At 37.2% G+C, this 20,154-nt stretch overlaps 3 protein-coding genes across 3 annotated transcripts; all 3 read right to left on the bottom strand.

Annotated features, from left to right (window-relative positions):
* Positions 1 to 424: 424 nt before the first annotated feature.
* Positions 425 to 5,176, bottom strand: LOC126612608 (uridine/cytidine kinase UKL1, chloroplastic). Its single transcript, XM_050281071.1, has 14 exons — positions 4,836 to 5,176; positions 4,591 to 4,682; positions 4,395 to 4,464; positions 4,077 to 4,195; positions 3,738 to 3,834; positions 3,355 to 3,434; positions 2,996 to 3,190; positions 2,475 to 2,558; positions 2,328 to 2,388; positions 1,997 to 2,057; positions 1,810 to 1,903; positions 1,638 to 1,710; positions 882 to 964; positions 425 to 786 (listed from the first exon to the last, which is right to left on the bottom strand). Exons 1-14 carry the CDS (start codon positions 5,005 to 5,007, stop codon positions 640 to 642), a joined length of 1,428 nt encoding a protein of 475 aa, XP_050137028.1. The 5' UTR covers positions 5,008 to 5,176; the 3' UTR covers positions 425 to 639.
* Positions 5,177 to 7,610: 2,434 nt separating this feature from the next.
* LOC126612612 (basic blue protein-like) lies at positions 7,611 to 8,934 on the bottom strand. The gene is made up of 2 exons (XM_050281075.1): positions 8,705 to 8,934; positions 7,611 to 8,168 (listed from the first exon to the last, which is right to left on the bottom strand). Exons 1-2 carry the CDS (start codon positions 8,868 to 8,870, stop codon positions 7,810 to 7,812), a joined length of 525 nt encoding a protein of 174 aa, XP_050137032.1. The 5' UTR covers positions 8,871 to 8,934; the 3' UTR covers positions 7,611 to 7,809.
* A 1,223-nt stretch (positions 8,935 to 10,157) lies between these two features.
* Positions 10,158 to 18,336, bottom strand: LOC126612610 (triacylglycerol lipase 2-like). The gene is made up of 9 exons (XM_050281073.1): positions 18,103 to 18,336; positions 17,889 to 18,014; positions 12,562 to 12,702; positions 12,348 to 12,458; positions 11,669 to 11,812; positions 11,516 to 11,556; positions 11,018 to 11,097; positions 10,810 to 10,905; positions 10,158 to 10,588 (listed from the first exon to the last, which is right to left on the bottom strand). Exons 1-9 carry the CDS (start codon positions 18,283 to 18,285, stop codon positions 10,266 to 10,268), a joined length of 1,245 nt encoding a protein of 414 aa, XP_050137030.1. The 5' UTR covers positions 18,286 to 18,336; the 3' UTR covers positions 10,158 to 10,265.
* Positions 18,337 to 20,154: the final 1,818 nt, after the last annotated feature.

The raw sequence follows: 20,154 nt of genomic DNA on the forward strand, positions 1-20,154 counted from the left end.
TCGGTCCCCCATAAGAAATATCCAAACGATATCAGACAATACCCAAATTATCAATTAATAAGTCATTTTTCCACAGGCACATCTTGAATTGATTCCTAGTATTGATGAGTCACAAGATGTATTGATGAGTCACAAGATGGTGACCAGAAAAAACTGAAATACTTATGGGAGTCCTTCTAGTTCCTGAAAGAGTAGATTGTCATGGCGAAGTCACTAGTTGATAATTTTTAACAATTTTAAGATAAAAAGGTTAATAGGTCCCTTTGTTCAAAGAAACCATTAGACGCGTTCAAATTAAACAAAAAAAAAATTAATAGGTCTCTTTGTTCAAAGAACCTATTAGACGCGATCAAATGCAAAGAAAAAGCTCCTGTATTTCTTAATAAACTTCCAAAATTGACAAATTGCATGAGGACCAAGAAACTAACATCACACAGTACTTTTTATAAATTCCACCATCAGTTAGCTCATGGTTTGAAAGTTGAAACAATTCAAGAAAAAGCAGCTGAACCATTTATAGAATTTGGACACAACGCCAATACACACTACCAGGTTTCCAAATGGACACAAATTCGGAAACAACGACCTACTCCAAGGCCGCAGCCCAATATTATACGATCCCAATCTATAAGTAAGCACTTAATCATCGGTGCCAAAGTATCGGTCACCAAATTCACCCAGTCCTGGTATGACACGGAACTCTTCATTCAGCGCAACATCAATCTCCGAAGTCACAATCTTCAAAGATGGAAACCGTTTGGAAACACAATGGATTCCTTCAGGGGCCTAAGGCAGATGAAAATAGTAGGGTATTTAAGTCACGTGTGTTGTTATTTGTACACAAATACGCGTAATCAACCAGCATCAAGGAAAAAACTCACAGAGATGAGGTTTAAGAAAATAATATGAGCTTCAGGAACTCCTTTCTGTATGAGTAGTTCAATCGCCTGGTTAGCAGAGTTACCTACAAGCCATTAAGGTTGATCGTTACTACTAAGTCACCAGCAAGTTCAAAAATTTGAAGAATGCCCTCTAGCAGAATGGCTCGTAAATTTGGTAAATTATGGATGCCTATTTACTGTTGCTTGTAATTTGAAATGTTTAGAGTAGTGGCCCCTAAAAGTATGGGCAAATCCCGCATTGGCCCGCAGAAGTTACAATGAACTGCCTTGCTCCTGCCACTATTGTTCTGTGTCAAAGTGAGACACAAACCATCGGACAAGGGGAAAAGTGGGGCGTCGTGACTTTGGGAGCAATGTGAGATTTGACCATACTTTCAAGAGCAATAGACTGATTGAGCCTCATTATATACACAAATTCTTCAGCGTACCACATAACAAAGACTCCCGTGCCCCATAAATTAAAAAATAAACAAAAACCCGATGACAATTTTAAGCTAGCAAAAGCTAACATGCCACGCCAACTGAATTTTCAGACTGAACACTGTCTCACAACATGCTCTTTCAATGGGAATGGCACAAGACATAAGCAAATGATATCTTTCTACCACTGCTGTGTATAACAAGAATAAAAAACTAGAGACGAATTTTTTCTTGCAACATTACCAACTGCATTTCCTGCGTATATCCAGGTACCAAAGAAGGACAACCAAGCTTATGAGAGATAAATGGGATTACCTGTAGCAAGGACTGGATCTAGAAGCAGGACATGACGTTCTGAAATATCCGTTGGAAGTTTCTCGTAAATAAGCTGTTTAAGTTGGAATAGCTCGGTTATACACAACTTTTATAAGGTTTGAGAGGGAGGAGATAGCTTTTGGTCAAATTTTCTCCTTTAAAAACAAGGTACCTGCTTTCCATTGTCTCCATCACGGTGAATCAGAATCTTTCCAATCTTTATTCCTTTGCAACATGCACGTAATGCATTTTCCATGCTCTCACCACTGACATAATAAACAAGGAAAGGTTGTCGGCATAGACAAAGGACTGCCGGATAAATAAAACTTCTAAAATTCAATACCTGATTTAAAGCTCACCTTCGAACAATTGAAACCCCACACAGTTTCTTGCAGAAATCCACCCCGGTATATACTGATGCTGGTATATAATAAAAGCAAAATTTCAAAGACATGCAAAATATTCCTCATTTTCAGGCTATAGTTCCGATGATGCAAATTAAATATGAATCCATGTTTGTGCGAGATTTATCCATTTATTCAAAATAGCATATATAAAAAATTCAAAATACACCCTACCCCCTAAAGGAAATCCAAAATTATCCCCATGCCGAACCGAACAGGTCACAATCAAGTTATGAAACGAGTATGGGTAAGGAAAGATGAAATTGTAGACATGTAATCAGCACACCTGTTGGAGTTACTACTTGCTTCTCTGTGAATGGCAAATGGCCAAGGCCATGCTCCACAACCTGGAGGCCACATCAGAGTATAAGAAAATATAAGCACAACTCTTGTAGATATATGAAATTTAAATTAGGCATGGAATAAAAATTACCAGACGTATTAGCCGATCTGAATAAAATACAAAATCATGCTTCGATATTTCTCGGTCTCGAATCAGTGTATGCATACCTCTAATCTGAAAAATGACAACAACTAGATTAAAGACTAAAGAGATGAAAGTGAACAAACAGTCATCTAAGTGCCGACTGGTGGGAAAAGCTTTAAGGTTACAAGTCCATCATAATGCAAATTATATGCTCAAATTACTTGGGTCAGTCAACCAAGAAATCTGATTTGTAATGCTTTTCAGAGCTGAAAATTAAAATACTTGAGAAGAACACAAAACGTGCTCAGAAAAATGCAGTTTAGAAAGTTTCTGAGTTATAAAAACAAGACCCATACTCAACTAAACTAAAAACAAGAGCCGCATAACTGAATTTGGCAAATCATTTGTACTCATGAGTTGTGGAATCAACAATCAAAGCCAAATACCAAATTCCTAATTCCCGTAAAAGACAGAAGGTGAACAATATGTCTATATAAAAACAAATCACACGAACACATATTGCATACCTGAAATGTTGACTGAATAACGTACACATTAGGATATATTTTGCAGAGATCATGCTGACCAAGCTTTGTGCGAATATGTTGCACAATCAAATCAATGGCAACATGATTATCACCCCCACGGGGAATGATCACATCAGCATACTTCTTTGATGGGTGAATAAAATCATCAAAAGCAGGTTTGACGAACTTGGCATACTGCACAATACATAATGCCTCAGTGTGATTTTAGGAATGGAAATAATACAGTCTCAGCAGAGTTACAAAAGAAACTATAAAAAAGCCACTCTCGTCTTACCCAACTCTACAAAAAAAATTATCCCAACTACTGTGAAAAGAAAAATAAGCCAAGCTGGTCTTACCATTTCAAGAACAGAGTTAATGTCCCTGCCCCTCTCAACTGTGTCTCGTCTTATTCTACGAGCAAGCCTCACATCAGCATCTATTAACATATGGTAAAAAGTAAAATAAATATTGAGAGAGAGAGAGAGAGAGACAGCATAACCAAAAAAAGGTTAAGACCTCCTCCTCACACACATACAGAGACTGGCCAATAAGAGGAAAATTCCATATCAAGACCGCAAGTAACGCTCAAATTTCCATATCAAGTCCGCAACTAACGCTCATACTAACATGCCATGCAAAACAAAACTATGGAAATCTAAAAGATGTGATCACCATATAGGGCAGTTATTGCACAATAAATAAGATGAAAACGACAAGAATTACACAAAAGAGATCAGACCTGTATCAACAAAAATCTTAATGTTCATTAGATTGCGGACACGTTGGTCATGGAACACCAGAATTCCTTCCAAGATTATTACATCAGAAGCATTCACCTGATAAAACAGTACACCAAATGCCAGAAAAAGGGAAGAGAAACGACAATTACAAATCAAAATTGTCCTTGAGAAGAGCCATAACAGTAGCAATAGAAACAATAATAGAAGTAACATAAGAAGAAGAATATTAATAATAAACAATAAATAGTATAGCGTAATCAAGTAAGCTATTACATGCAAAAATAGCTAAATACTCGTAAGGAAGAAAAGGGAGGAAAACACGTAAATGATTTGAGTACCTGCCGGAAACTATCAGAACTTCGTCTATGTATCTTAAAATCATAAATCGGAACTTGGACAGATTGCCCGTTCTTTAGCTTTTGAACGCAATCCAAGAGTTGTTCGGTGTCAAAAGCGTCTAAAAAAACAAAACCAATAGATAATCAGTAAACTATATGAATAATGTTCCTATAGATATAGAAAAGAACCCAAACAAAACATGATCTGTCGCTACACAACTGCCAGATATGCACAGTATACCATAGCACACAACCTAATTCCTTAGCTAAAATCAACAACACAAAAGTGAATTTGAATTTCAACAGTAAAATGATTACCAGGGTGATCAAAATTATACTCATGCACTCGTTCCGATTCCTCGGGTGTCAAACCTCGATAAAATGAATCCTACAAAATGTCCAAATCAAACTAATCAAAGAATTATACTAATTATATAGCTTTAATCAACTAACAACAGAAAATCGTGCATGCAGAGAAAGTAAGCAACGAGAAGGAGCTTCACCAAGCCCTAACCTGATTGACAAGTACGACACGATGATCGTGAAGCTGCTGGATGATCATGTCACACACCGTCGTCTTACCGGAAGCCGTACCTCCCGAAACACCTAATCAATCACCGTAACGCCAACGAAATTGAAATTAAAATTGAAGAAATTGAAATTGAAGGAATTGAAATGCAGTTGCAGCGGAGACTGAATCGCATCGGATCAACGAAATGCAAATTGAGATTAAAACGAAGAGCGAGGGGGTGAGGGTACCGATGACGAATGGCTGCTTGGGGGCGTTGGGGTCGGCTGCGACGTTGGAGGCGGCGGCCGGAGACGAGGAAGGCGACGGAGAGGAGAGGATGCCGTCGAGCCGGAGCCCCGAGAAGTGGGGACCAGATGCTTTCTCCATCACATAGTCAATCGCCGTCGCGTCCTCCGGCATGGTTTTCCACTCTCTCTCTCTCGCTCTCGCTCTCGATCTCTGGTTTCGGGTTTCGGAGTGAATTTTGGTAAAGAACGACACGACGCTGCAGTTTAAGTGAAAAATTATGTTAAAGAGTTTCAGTTGGATAGAGGAGATTCTGCCGTTTCGTCACGATTTGTCCGGGCGCACAAGATTCGCGCTTTCATTTTCATTTTTATGATTATTTTTTATAAATGAAAATATTGTTTTTTATATTAAATAATAAATAAATAAGACAACCGATGTCAAGTCACATTTATCGACCTTTTTCAAGCCCGAAAAATCTATGACGAAATTTCATCTTGTCCATGGCTATAGTTAAGAAGACTCACCAGCTCTCGGAATCTCTCATATTTTTTGTTTATTGGAGAGCCGCAGTCTAAATTTACCACTAAGTCAATTGTTGTAATTAAATGAAAATATTATTTTAATTTTTCTGATTTTGCGACAATTATTATTTTTATTTTTCTGGTCTTGGATAGGGAACACAGATCCTCTCCAGATTTGAGCCTAGGGATTAATAGATCCGGATCATTGAAATTTGATCCAACGGTTACAATTATTATAACTTTTAAAAAGATTTCCTGTTTACAATCGATCAAATTTCAATAATCTAAATCTATTGATTCCTAAACTCATATCCATAGAGGATCTGCGTCCTTGGATAAGCACGTGGTGGTGGATAAAATACCTTTTGTTCGACAGATTGGGTTTCACGTTTAAATTATGAAACTTTAGTAGACATCTCTTAAGTAGTCAAAGTCTTATGTGCACTGACCACTCGTTTGAAGCGTTCATCTGAAGTTTTGCGTTCTTTGAGCAGGGATCTTGGCCGTTTATTTATATAGTCTTGACCCTAGCGAATCTTTCCATCATGACGTCATTAGAGTTTTTGTCACCCATTAATTTTGAGGAATTGGATCCTCTCTTGAGCCCAATGAAAGGATCCTCTTAAACAAGGATCTTGGACCGTTAGATTTTTATTCAACGCTACAAATAGGAGGATTTTCTTTAAGTTATAATAATTATAGTCGTTTGATGAAAATGTTCAAGATCCTTGGTCAGGAGAGGATCCAATTCCTAATTTTGATCCACCAAATCTCACACTTAAGAAAATTATAAAGAGTTGCACATGGTTATTTATCATAATGGTGAAAAGGATTTAAGCTCTTATATGACGGTATGAGTTCAAATTATGTCAATGGTTAATCTAACATCTAATTTAACAAAAACAGTTTTTTTGCTCCAACCCTTCTGGCCTAAATTTTTAGCTCTAGATTATTAAAGAATGAATTTAAGCTATTTTCTTTCTTAAAGTAACTTTTTTAAAAGAAAAAATTATGTAGATTATCATAATTTAATTTTTTAAACATTTTAACCTAAAAATATTTAGATTCTGACAAATATTGAAAAATCACAAACCAACACTATGAAACTCGTTAAACACTATGAAAAAAATATGAAACACATAAAAGATTTTTTTTTAATTACTTTAGCCATTAAATTTAAATTTGAACCGTTAAATATTTTTTTTACTGTTGAATTTCATTAAATTAGATTTTAACCATTAGATTCAATGAATTTATAAATATAAAACTAAATAAAATACACATATATGGTGGCCCAGCCCCGCTAATCCTGGGCTAAATTATGGGCTAAATCTGGCTTTTGTTTAGCTTTTAGCCCACACATTTAGCATGTGTTGGGTTGGATTTTGGGGGGGGGGGAATAAAATCTAAAAAATAGCATTTAGCTCAGGGTTGGAGATGGTCTAGGTAACCGAATATTAGATTTACTTAGGGTTCGACAATAGCAATTATTGAACTCTAACCTTACTTACACTCCAAGCATTTTTAAATTAACCTGAAGACCTATTAGGCTTTGATAATTTCAAAGGACTTTAGAGGTCTTTTTTTATGTATAAAAAAATGACGCGTACCATGAAAACAGCAAAAATATTTAAATGTAAAGGTTGCTAGCATTTCTTTAACTAATATTGATGGAGCTACATTCTTTGTATAACCAATATAGGTGAAGGGAGGTATTGGTTTTTCATTTATTTTTGTCTCTTTTTTTTTTTTGTCAAAAACTAAAGGACTTTAGAGGTCTTTTTTTATGTATAAAAAAATGACGCGTACCATGAAAACAGCAAAAATATTTAAATGTAAAGGTTGCTAGCATTTCTTTAACTAATATTGATGGAGCTACATTCTTTGTATAACCAATATAGGTGAAGGGAGGTATTGGTTTTTCATTTATTTTTGTCTCTTTTTTTTTTTTGTCAAAAACTACAAATTAAGGGCACATTTGAAAGCCTGTTATAATTTTTTTTTAGTTTATTTTGTTAGAGATAACTGAATGCGTATCATTCTTAAAAATTAAAACATGACAAAAATTTAAAAGTGAAAACTTAAAACTAGCAATTAGTCTTTTATTTAGTGGTATTTGTCTTTATTTAATCGAAAATTGACTTGAATTTAACTCGCATGAACGACGAGTTCGATATCTAATTGTAACTAACCTTGTAAATTGTAATAGAGCTGAAGTGTCAAATATGTCTACGTGCATACGGATTCCAAAAATAACACCAATCGCAGCCACTTTATAATGCTCCTCTTTAAAATTTCAATCAACCAAAAAATAAAAACCATAAAATATTTGCTATAATTACAAACAAATCCGTCAGTGACCGTAACTCAGCTCCAAAATCCAAGATAAACTCATACGTCCATCGTAGTAATAAGCAGGCCCAATAGGCCCAAGATACTCCGAAACAAAGTTTTAAAACACGGAAAGCAGAAGGGTGGCAGATAATGCAGCAATCACAAACAATGAAAGGGCAGAATGCAGGAAAGAAGAAGAAGCTGTTGCAGAAGTCGAAGCAGGAGGAGAAGCGTCGGAAGACGATGAGGATGGTGATGACGGTGCGTTTCCGTCGACAGTAGTGATCTTCATCTTCATGCCTTGGTCGCAGTGGCCTGAAGTGCCGCAAGCAAAATATCGTGTGCCGGCCTTGGTCAGTTTCACCACATCACTGCCGCTAGACTTGGAGTCCAGGGCACTGCCGGTGTCGCAGCCCTTGTAGGCACTCTCGTTTGGTAGCTCCACCACACTGTGCAGCCCCGAGGTGTACTTAAAAACTGCCAAGAAAGATCAATTATATTGGTTATCACAGTATAACACTGAGCATAATGTAAGTAGAATTTCATGTTGGAAGGATTAAAAAAGCATTTTCTAACGACCAAAAGAGATTTTCTATGCTTAGGTGAAAGTGCTTTTGGGTTATATAAGTGTTTCTTTCGAGAAACACTTTCCATATATGCGTTAGCACTTCCAAATACCTCTGGTTAAAAAAGCACTTGGATTTCTCATGATATTTCAACGTGATTTTTTTTATAAAAAAAGTACTTCATAATAAAAGTGTTTATGAGCAAAAGTATTTGCAACAGAAGCAGTTTTAGACGAAGAGGTACTATAAGAAACATATTAACACTTTGTGCATGACATTCGTCTGTTGTTAAAGAACGGATTTTGTATCGATAACATGTCAATACGTACTGTTGCCAACATTATTAATCTACGAATGGTATCGATGACTTGACCATACTTTATTGAGAATCCATTAATTACCAAAGAACCGATGTCTTGTCTAGAAACGAAGTAGCAAGTAACTTACCAAGTTGGTCGCCGGCCTTGAATTTCTGGCCGGACGCCCATGAGTTCAAGTCTGTGGATTGCTCCCAGCCTTGGCTTCCCCCAACAACTTGTTGTGCTGCCAAGGTTTCCTTTGTGAGCAAGGCTGCAAAAACCAACACCAACAAAACTGTGTTCGTACGCCCCATCCTCTTCTAATTTTTTGTAGCCTTAATTTGTTCTTAGCTCCTTTCACAGTCTGAGCTTTCCAATGCCTATACAACTATATATATACACTCAATGAAAACCAATATTTATTTATAACGTTTGATTTTTTTTCTCTTAAAAAAAGGATCACTTGGTGGCTTCGCCATGTTCATCCTTTCGGAATTCTGGAAGACTCACAAAGGCATTTTAGCCTTTCCTAACCACCATCGTGTGATTCACGAGCAACAATAATCAAACCAAGACTTGCCTATAATTCGTCCCTGATCATTGGGCCACTCTGTTTATTTGTAACGTTTAATGAGTTTCATAAGATGGACATTTGATTGAGGGCAGATCAATTTACCAAATTGCACGTTTAATGAGTTTCATAAGATGGACATTTGATTGAGGGCAGATCAATTTACCAAATTGCACCAGGAATCAGGAGGTAGTGCTGCAATCTAGATAAGGTATTTGTGTAATTCTGCAGACATAACAGGGCTGGGTTTAGGAAGTGAGATTATGTTGAGAGTCCAGAGAGTTTGGTTTGTCCGCAAAGCAAAACTAGTCGGTAGATATAATGGAAGCTTGGAGTTGAACCAAAGATATGCTGGTGATCATATTCATTAGAAGGCATGACCGTCAGAACTCAATTTTTTATACGCAAATGTCAGAAGCTGACAGATACAAAATGAAAGAGAGTCTATTCCCTAGCTTGTGACGGTCATCATGAGTAATGACCTGGCTCGTTTGAAATGGTTTCTATTAAAACCATTTTTGTTTATAAGTGTTTTTATTAGAAATGCGTCAAAATTTTTTTATTGAAAATCCAATTGTTTTTTAAGAAAACATTTGGAAGTGCTTCAAGAAAAAGCAGTTAACATGTGATTTCTATATTGTCTATCCGTTTTCAATCTCTCATCTTAGATTCCTTGCCAACCAGAATTAGTTCACCTTTTTTTTCTTTGAGGAGCGGCAATCTGGTTTACTGGTACAACATTCGTTTAGTCAACTCATGGTAGTGCTACTAATGTCGGTGATGGACCCTTAATAGCTTCTGTGACACCAAACGCATCTATCAGAAAACAATTTTAGCCTCTCTAGAAGCAATATCGGACAAATATTCAAACTCACTTGTGGGACCATCAGAAGAAACAAAACTCATGAACTCAACTGTTATCTCACCTAATTATTATTGCCTTTGGCATTAACAATTGATTGGCGAGGACTTGTTCTTTAGTTTGATCCTATAAGTGTTTCTTGCTAATATTAACAGTTGTTAAGGGAAATTCAGCTAAATATGCACAAAATTTATTCAAAATTTATGGATACTTTTTACATAAGCTCATGACCCACGTACATTGGTTAACCTTTGGGCCTCAATCTTAGTGGAAATATCAACGTTGCTGATTGAAAAATGCAGTGACTTGATTATACACAATGTCCTTGGCATTCAACCCCATGATGAAATCTGCATGTGCATAATTCTCAACGTACTGAACAGTGAGCTTCCCCGCATCATGAAGTTTTAGACCATCCAGTAAGCGCGCCACGTCGCGAGGATCGGAGAGCGCGTCTTGGCCGCCGTAACTGAGGAACAGAGGAAGGTCATGGGGGATGTTGGCGAGGTTGTAAACTGGAGGGTTAAATTCGCCATAATGCATAAAGTTGTAGTCTGGTCTCCCGTAGTTGTATTTCGCCAACTTCCCACCTCGTACAGCTGCAATTTAATTTACGCCACAAGTCATAACTACTTAAAATATCTTATCGTCGATTGAATACAATTACATATCTACACTATTTATGCTTGAGAATCTAATTTATGGCACAAATCTTAACTACTTAGAAGGTCTTATCGTCGATTGTATACAATCACGTATCTACACAACTTGTGACGCTCCAGAATTGAGACAACAGTTTTTGATGGGTATAATAACTTACTTTGAGCCAAGTGCACCATGTTCTTTGTGGATGTTGACTGAGGCTCATTCTCCAAGAAGAGATCAATGGTGGAAGAATTGAGACAGCAGTTTTTGCCTTAAATCAGATCAATTTAGTATGGTGATTAGCATAATTGTGTTATAGTTCTGCTAGCTGCAAGGTTGGAATGATAATAATTATAGAGATGATGAGAAAAGGCTAATTATACCAGTAACTGCTTGCAATAAGTCATAGCAGTCAACTCCTGGATAAGCACACAGAGCATCCAGATATTGAGTCTCTGGGTCCCTGCAATTAGGACAAACCAATAGTACTCGAATACCGGCATCTGATACAATTCAGTTAACGAGTTTACTATCAAGGCATTTTAGCTAAAATGATCATTGAGATTGACATAGCTTCTTACTTTGGTCCTTGACAATGAAATCGATAGAAGTGGTCCCTGAGTTTGTTCACTTTGGTTCTTCCGTTAAAAACATGTCAATGTCCTCGTTAAGTGAAGGGGTTGGTTTAACAAAAATTTACCTTAAAAGTTGGTTACATGGTTGTTCACGTGACAATTGAATGAGAAGTTCTATCGATTTTTATTATCAGAGACCAAAGTGAGGAGTTATAACAATCTCATGGATCTTTTAGGCTAAAAAGCTTAATATAAATGAACTTATTCGTGCAACATGGAAACGAATGGTTAATTTCTCATTCATACCCTTTCGGATTGAACTCCGCAAGACCGAAAAGTGTAGTGATCTGTTGGGGAAATCAAGCGTTTAAGTAATTAGTGACATGTATTAAGACATGAACATTGTATTAGCGAATTAGTATGGGGAATGATTTACTCAATTATTGACAACTGAAGTACCTCACCAACAAAGGTTTTGGCAGCAGCCACACCAAGTGCTGTCTTCATGTGGCTCAAATAAGCAATGGGGCTTAGCAACGCTGCTGATTTCATCTGGTCCACCAGTTTCCCTTCCGATAACGATGCCAATACAATTAAAGTTCCCTGCCAAATAAATCAACATTAGTTTTTCTTCTTATAAAAAAATGTTGGGATGCTTCAAAATAAAAAGATGCGTAAATTTATAGAAAGAAAGTTTATAGAAAGAAAGTGATTTTCGCATATTCGACTTCGTATTAAACTATTCAATATCAAAAAATAAGCAAGAATGTGCACCGGTAGAAGATGAGTTTGCAAAAATCAATTCAAACTTATTAGGATACCATTGGGACGAAAATATCATTCAATCACACATTATTATGAGTTCTAACCTACTCATGGACAATGAGTGATCGACTTGAAATATTGTTATAGTAGTCTCTACAAAAGTTTTTTTCTGGCTCAAGGGTGCATATAAAATGGGCGGCCTTAAGCCAACAAGGCTTCTCATTTTGTGAGGGTTGGGGGTTGATCTACATAGTAAAAAGGTTATTTTTAGGACTCGAACTCATGATCTTTCAATCATAAAAGAGCAACATTTTTGTTGTGCTAAGATTCGCCCTCCAAAAGTGCATTACAAAACAAATATATTGATTCTCACCTGGGAATGGCCAACATAATTGATCTTCTGTCCTGCCTTGCCATACACGAAATCAAACACTGCTGGTAGGTCAAATGCCACCAGTTCATCCCAAGACCAATTCCAAAATTTCTGCCATTGTCAGAAATCACAAATTCATTAAGCTAATTACTATTAAAATCCAGAAAAACTTGATATTTCATCCTGAATTCAAAAAGAAAGTGCATGATCGAACCGGATCGTCGGGATCCATGGAAGTATGTTGCCGGCTGAACCTGGTCCCTCTGGTGTTAGCAATCCACACGTCGAAACCATTGTCTGCCAGAATCAATGGCAGATTCCTGTCCGGAGAATTCAGGAGCCAGGTGACTCCATCCTGCATTCACATACACAATATAGAAACCTACCAATAAGAAACCTATATTTTATAAAGACCATATTCTATTGTAAACTATCTTAGTTTTTAGGTTGAGAGATTCGAACTCGAGAGTGCTAAGACTTCAAACAGACGACTAATTCTTACCAACTTAGGACAACAAATATTGATGTTTTATCTCATAAAATCTTAGTATAATACTAAAATGTTTTTGAGTCGATTAAAAAAAATGACCATAGATCAACAAGATTTTCTGCTTTACGAGCGTCGGAAAAAAAGGCCATTATACACGGCTTTATCTTTGTTTTACAAATTGTTGTGTTTGGCTCATACATTTGTGAGTAATTATGAGTCATGTGTTAACAACAATGAAGTGACCTGTGTTTGCTTTTGGTGGAAATATCACATGGTGTGGGTTGCATGAAAATTGCAGACAAAGTAAAAGCAAAAGTTTGGTAGACATCATCATGAGTAAAAACATAATGATGATGCTTGCTTTTACTTTAATGATGATGTTTGTGGAAAAAGGGAAAGTTGATTCCTTTTTTCTTTTGCTATTTATTTTGCTAAGAACCGAAGGGAGAGAATGAGAGATTTGGCTCTCTCCTGAGAAGGCATCAGAGAGCATACAAAGGGGGAGAGCATTCGGCTCTCCCATGGGAAAGCATGGGCACGGGTGAGAGAAAATCAAGAGAGCTAGAGTGAAAAGTATTCAAGTGAAAGAACTCTTGGGGTAGAGTGAGGCTCTTGGGAAAATTCTATGAGTGGGTGTGCAAGGGATTTGGGATTGGGTTATGTTGATTTAACTCATGTGTACTTGTACTGTTATTCTCATAGTGAAGAGCAATATCTCTCCGGGGACGTAGGCAGGATTTTTGCCGAACCTCGTAAATTTCTCGGTGTCTTTATTTCTTGTATTTTATTCTGTTCAACTGAATGTGATTTTGGTGAGGTTGTAATCTGAATCTCGTTTCCGCACTAATGAACAAACCAAGGCACAACAATTGGTATCAGAGCTTTGTTGGAAGCTTTGGTTCATTGACGGTTCAAATTTTTTATTCACCATGATGACTACAAACATGTCATTTTCAGTTGAGAAGTTTAATAAGAGAGGCGGTTTTACTCTTGGTAAAGGAGAGTAATGGAAGCTTGAAGAAATGGAAGCCATGTTCAGGGATGCTTAGATCAACTGCGAAAGTTGATGTTGAGGAAGAAGACAAATGCCTCTTTCTTCTTCCCTCACTTTCAGATTCGTACGAGAACCTTGTGAAACTTTACTGCATGGAAAGTTACAGTAAGTTTGGAGCAGGTGCAAGCTTCTTTGGTGTGGAATGATACACAAAGGAGACCATGGATAATGGTGGGCACAAGACTGCTTAAGTTATTAAAGGTTGGAATCGTGGAAGAAAATTGGAAAGAGGATCTGAGAGAGACAGCAGGTTCAGATCCGGTTCCGGAGGCAAGGGTCCACAGTGCTACAAGTGCAAGGCCGGGTTGTAGCAAGTTTGTGGCGGAAGACTTTGAGTATGTCCTCTAGGTACTCGAAGCAACACTTCTCCTGGTGATGTTTAGTCTCAAGTGTTGCAGGGGTTTTGCAGCAGGTGGAGCTATGGGATTCACAGGTGATGAAATGGTCCTGAGGTAGGAGGAAGTGTGGGAATTTTGTCTGGCTCGATGGGTTGTTGCTGGAAACGGGCGCGCTGATGAGTTTCCAGGTTGCAAACAATGAAAAGGAGGAAAACCTGCTGGAGGAGACGAGGATGTGTCGAGATCCTGTCTGAAGCTAAATGGTGATTTTTTAGCTTGCAGCAGCTGCGCATGCATTGGCAGTGACTGAATCGGAACAGGACCAATGAGGTGGATTCAGTGTGTGCATGCTGGTACGTAAGGCCAATGGACTTTGGTGATGGGTGCAAGGATTTTTGCATGGTGTATTCGCCAAGGTGGAGATTGTTGTGTTTGGCTCATACATTTGTGAGTAATTATGAGTCATGTGTTAACAACAATGAAGTGACCTGTGTTTGCTTTTGGTGGAAATATCACATGGTGTGGGTTGCATGAAAATTGCAGACAAAGTAAAAGCAAAAGTTTGGTAGACATCATCATGAGTAAAAACATAATGATGATGCTTGCTTTTACTTTAATGATGATGTTTGTGGAAAAAGGGAAAGTTGATTCCTTTTTTCTTTTGCTATTTATTTTGCTAAGAACCGAAGGGAGAGAATGAGAGATTTGGCTCTCTCCTGAGAAGGCATCAGAGAGCATACAAAGGGGGAGAGCATTCGGCTCTCCCATGGGAAAGCATGGGCACGGGTGAGAGAAAATCAAGAGAGCTAGAGTGAAAAGTATTCAAGTGAAAGAACTCTTGGGGTAGAGTGAGGCTCTTGGGAAAATTCTATGAGTGGGTGTGCAAGGGATTTGGGATTGGGTTATGTTGATTTAACTCATGTGTACTTGTACTGTTATTCTCATAGTGAAGAGCAATATCTCTCCGGGGACGTAGGCAGGATTTTTGCCGAACCTCGTAAATTTCTCGGTGTCTTTATTTCTTGTATTTTATTCTGTTCAACTGAATGTGATTTTGGTGAGGTTGTAATCTGAATCTCGTTTCCGCACTAATGAACAAACCAAGGCACAACACAAATAAGCTGTTTTTACAACTCGTACCCCGTTAAAGAAGCAACTAAGACTCATCATTTTTCTTAGTCAATTGTTCAATAAAAATTGGTCTAACTTACGTGTGCAAACGATACACTTCAACCTCGACGTTGAGAGTCAATATTGAGAGAAACAATGATTGAAATCTTGAAATATGCACCATTGGAATTATGCGTGAGGCAGTGCATGATTTTTAGGACAGCTTCTCTTCTGATGATGGTCCTTAGTGTCTCTTGATAAGGGAATTGGATGATCCATTTTGTGGGAATTTTAAGAATTTTTATATCTTAGTCATTTATCATGTATCTTGCGGTTAAAAATAATTTGACTTTTTTTATTTAAAATTAAACACAAATATCATCTGATGAAAACTGACCGCACGATGTACGATGAATGGTTAAGATATAGAGATCCTTAAGATCTCCACCAAGTGAATCCAAAAAAGATCCTCCTCCCTCGATAAGAATCTGATAATCAGAATTCAAAGACTTCTTAAGTTTAAATTTGATTTTATGGTCATTGACTCACTCCATTAACGATGAGTTTATCGCCAAACATTAATCTTATTACGTGGCATGTTCTCTTATTACTTACGTGGAAGTTTTGTGCAAATATCTCAATAAATTTGTGATGTCTAGTTTCAACAAAAACTGACCGCACGATGTATAATAAAATTAAATATAAATAATAATTAACAAAATTGATCGCACGATGTATGATAAACGATCACGATTACAAGATCTTTAGAATCCTCAGGAAAATGATTCGGCAAGGATCCTTTTCCTTTCAACCCACTCTATTCTGTTCTGCTTTCACTGTTTCGGAATGAGATCAATCTCTGCTGTCAGAGCAGAGAGATCCAGATATCTAGACCATTCAACTGAAAGTGGAGAGGCATGAGTTTGTATTTAAAGTAACCAGTAGAATAAGTTAACGAGGACGGCAAAATTTAAATTAAATGGTTCGAATCTTCAGATTCGTCTACTTCGGAAGCAGAGATCCAAGAATAATCTCATCCGCTCATTTAAAGAGTATTAGCAAATGATGAATTATCTTAGTGTTTGCTGAAAGATTAATATATTTATATTATTGTTAATTGTTATTTTTTAATTAAAAACGTGAGTAAATTGTAGCAATGGTCCTTCAACTTTAAACAAATTGGAGCAATGATCCATCAACTAAAAATCTATTACCCTTGGTCCCTCAACTTATCAAAATGTGTAGCTATAATCATTTTCATCAATTTCGTCAAAATTTCGTCAAAATAAGTTATGTTGGAATGATCATTTATACAATTAGGGTCCCTCGACTCATCAAATTGTGAAATTATGGTTCTTTTCGTCAATTATGTCAAAATTTTTGTCAAAACGAGTTATGTTGAAATGACAATTGCTACAATTGAGTTAAAATTAAGGGATCATTTATCCAGTTGAATTAAAGTTGAAGAACTAATGAATTTTTAGTTGATGGACCATAGCTGCATGTTTTGATGAGTTATATGACCAATAATAATAGATTTTTAGTTGAATGATCATTGCTTCAATTGAGTTAAAATCAAAATACCATAGCTACAATTTACTCAAAAAAACGTACTTAAAATAGTAATTAAGACTGGTTACGATAGAGCCATTCCCAGGAGCGGCTGCGTAGGGCTTCATTCAACCAAAACGTCCTACGTTAATAAGCGACATGTACAGACCGAGCCAATACATGGCACATGTTTTTTTTCTTATGATAAAGCAATATTTTAAACGACTTTAAATTATCAAAAACGTTTGACAAAATGAACCATCGGAAACGTGTGGAAAGGACTGGCAGAAATTTTTAACCATCTAACTTAAGTCTACATGTATAACATGACACCTTAATCACCCTTACATTTTCCCTTAATTTCCCTTTTTGACTTTTGGCCGTAATCGATCTAAAGTAACTTTTGGTACATTTCTCATGGAAAGGAATCTTCTTCAGATTCATTTTGTAGAGAGGCTAGAGATATATACATTATAACATTTCATCATATATCATGCAGCTAGTTTTTGTTAAATATTATTTGCGTTCAATTTTAAATAAAAAAATCAAATGATTTCTAACTACACGATACGATAAATGATTAAGAAATGAAGATCCTAGTATCCGGATGGAATCCAATTCCATTTCTCATGATGTGAAATAGTGAGGGTGGAACGAAAAGGCAAACTTTAATCAACATGCGCCATAATGATTCTTTATCAAAGGCGCAGAAAGCATAGTGAAACGTAAAGGGGAGCAAAGTTTGGGTCGTAATTACGTTATGACTAAAGATATTAGCGAGAGGTTGTGCCGTAAGAGTGTGTTTATTGTATTAAACTATTTCTAACTGAAATAAATTTATAGGCTAAACTGGAATGACTTGACTTGAAAGCAGAATAAAAATAATAACGCATTCGATGCTGAAATAAAACTTTCTTGACATAAACTAAGCAAATAAGAATCCCCGTAAACCGGACAAAATCATGTGTAATTAATGAGGATGTATTGAGAAAACTTACCACAAGGACACCATGCTGAATTAAGACCGGTGGCTTCTTAATCCCGCCGCCGCCGCCACTGCTGCCACTCCCGCGACCTTCCGGAATCCTTTGCAGACTCAATATGTAGCCATCTTGAGTGGTCACCTGAACAAAAATGCAGCCATTTTAATTAACTAAAGTTAAGTCACTAATTATCTGCAATATTGGCTTAATTAATTAGTTCAAGTCTTACTTCAAACTCCTGGCATGGGTAGCCGTACACAACCACCGACGACGCGCATATACCAACGGTCGGGGCGGCCGCAGCATCTTGTTTGCGGCCAAATAGTGAATCCCAAGCGGAGCCGTACGCTCGATGAGGTGAAAGTGCTGCAAGCAATATTAGGAGGCAAAAGCTCGCCCAGACTGCTGCCATAATTCAAATAAAACCGCTTTCCTTTCACCTGGTTGCCTGCTTTCAGGGCATTATATAGCTGAAGAAAAAAGGATGCAGAACCGAGTGGGAAAACGAGTAAGATATTTTGCTGGCTTGAAGTGAGGGGCTTTTCACCTTCTTTTCAGTGATGTGGCATTGTGGGTCCCTTCTGGACCTGACTTTTTGTCGAGAGGATCTTCGTCGGATCTTCGTCGGATCTTCTTTGTGAGGATTTTCTCTCTAATCACATTCGTTTATCGTATATATCATGTAGTCAGAAATCATTGTAAATTTTTTATTTAAAATTAAATATAAACCGTACCTGTTAAAAACTGATCGCACGATATACGATGAACGGATATGATTGGAGAATCCGACGAGATCCTCTCTCGAGTTTTTGTATCATTAAGAGACTGATTGTGTATTATACACATAGCATTTGAGATTGGCCACCCCTGCAAGCAAATAAAGAATTTTTAGCTGGAATATTGCAGTTGCTATTTCAATACCTGAGAGCTCTGAATTGGAGATTAGGATGGAGGGTTTTTTCCTTGAGAACTTTAATGAAAAACTTCTGATATTGTTCACTTTAACGAAAAACTATATTTTTATACTAAAAAATTAATTCTGATACTATTTATTTTACCATTTATTTTGTTCTTATCTTTAAAACTCAAAGTTTTCAAGTCATTTTCATTAGTTTCTTTTTTTTTTCTTTGGGAAACACAGTATGTGGCTCTACTTTACGACCCTGTGAATACCTAACTGGACCCTGTGAGTACCTAACCACAAATTTTAAGACTAAAGGAAAATCCTTGATGGGACAACTTGGTCACGTTATCTGTATCATCGTTTTTTTAAATCATAAAGTACGAGATAATATAGAGTTGCATGAAACTATAGAGTTAAGTAAAGCTGACGTACATATGACATGATTAGGCTGATAATTTTCTCCAACATAAATGGATAAAAGAGGTAACACTGATTATACTTACCTTGACAATTTCACAATATGTCGGTTGATCATCTTAGGGAAGTCTAAGAATTACATTTTTTTTTTTTTTTTTTTTTTGGAGAACCTCGACGGTACGAGGGAAATTTATTGATAAGAAAAAAGAAGATACACCTAGACAGGGGGGGACATAAACCTAACCCCTCATAGAACAAGAGAAAAGAAATGCAAAAAAGGGGGGGACATGCACCTTACCCCTTTTGAGAAAGGAAATACAAAAGAGGGGGGGACATAGACCGTACCCCTCTTGGAAAAGAAAATACAAGGAAAAGACTGGGCGGACATAAGCCCAAACCCCTCTATGAACCTAAAAGGTAATAACCTGCAAGACAAGCTGCAAAACAAAAGGGAATCCAAAAAGGTTAGGAAAAGAAAGGAGAACACACATCAAGAAGAGGAGACAAACCTGTAGGTTGGCATGCCCAAGAAATCTGAGTGCAGAGAATGAAGGATCTCTATAGGGGGAGTGGAATGCCAAACAAGTGAAGATGATAGAAGCCCTAAATTGGCTAATTTGTCAGCAACAACATTCCCTTCTCGAAAAATATGAGAGCAACGAAAAACCATGTTCTGCAAATGGAGAGTACAATTGTTCCAGCGTGTCTGGAGAGACCAGGGGGGAGAGAAAGATCCAGAAGCAAAACATGATATTACACTAGAAGAGTCGCTTTCAAGCCATAAATTTTGCCAGCCCCGCACGTGGGCCAATTCGATAGCAAGGATGACAGCATGGAGCTCCGCATAGAAAGAAGTACGATGGCCCAAGCTTAGGGAGAAACCACCAAGAAAATAACCTGCAGAGTCACGAAAAACCCCGCCACATGCCGCAGGACCCGGATTACCTTTAGCAAGGCCAT

Source organism: Malus sylvestris, chromosome 17 (genome assembly GCF_916048215.2).
Source record: "Malus sylvestris chromosome 17, drMalSylv7.2, whole genome shotgun sequence".
Lineage (NCBI taxonomy): Eukaryota > Viridiplantae > Streptophyta > Magnoliopsida > Rosales > Rosaceae > Malus > Malus sylvestris.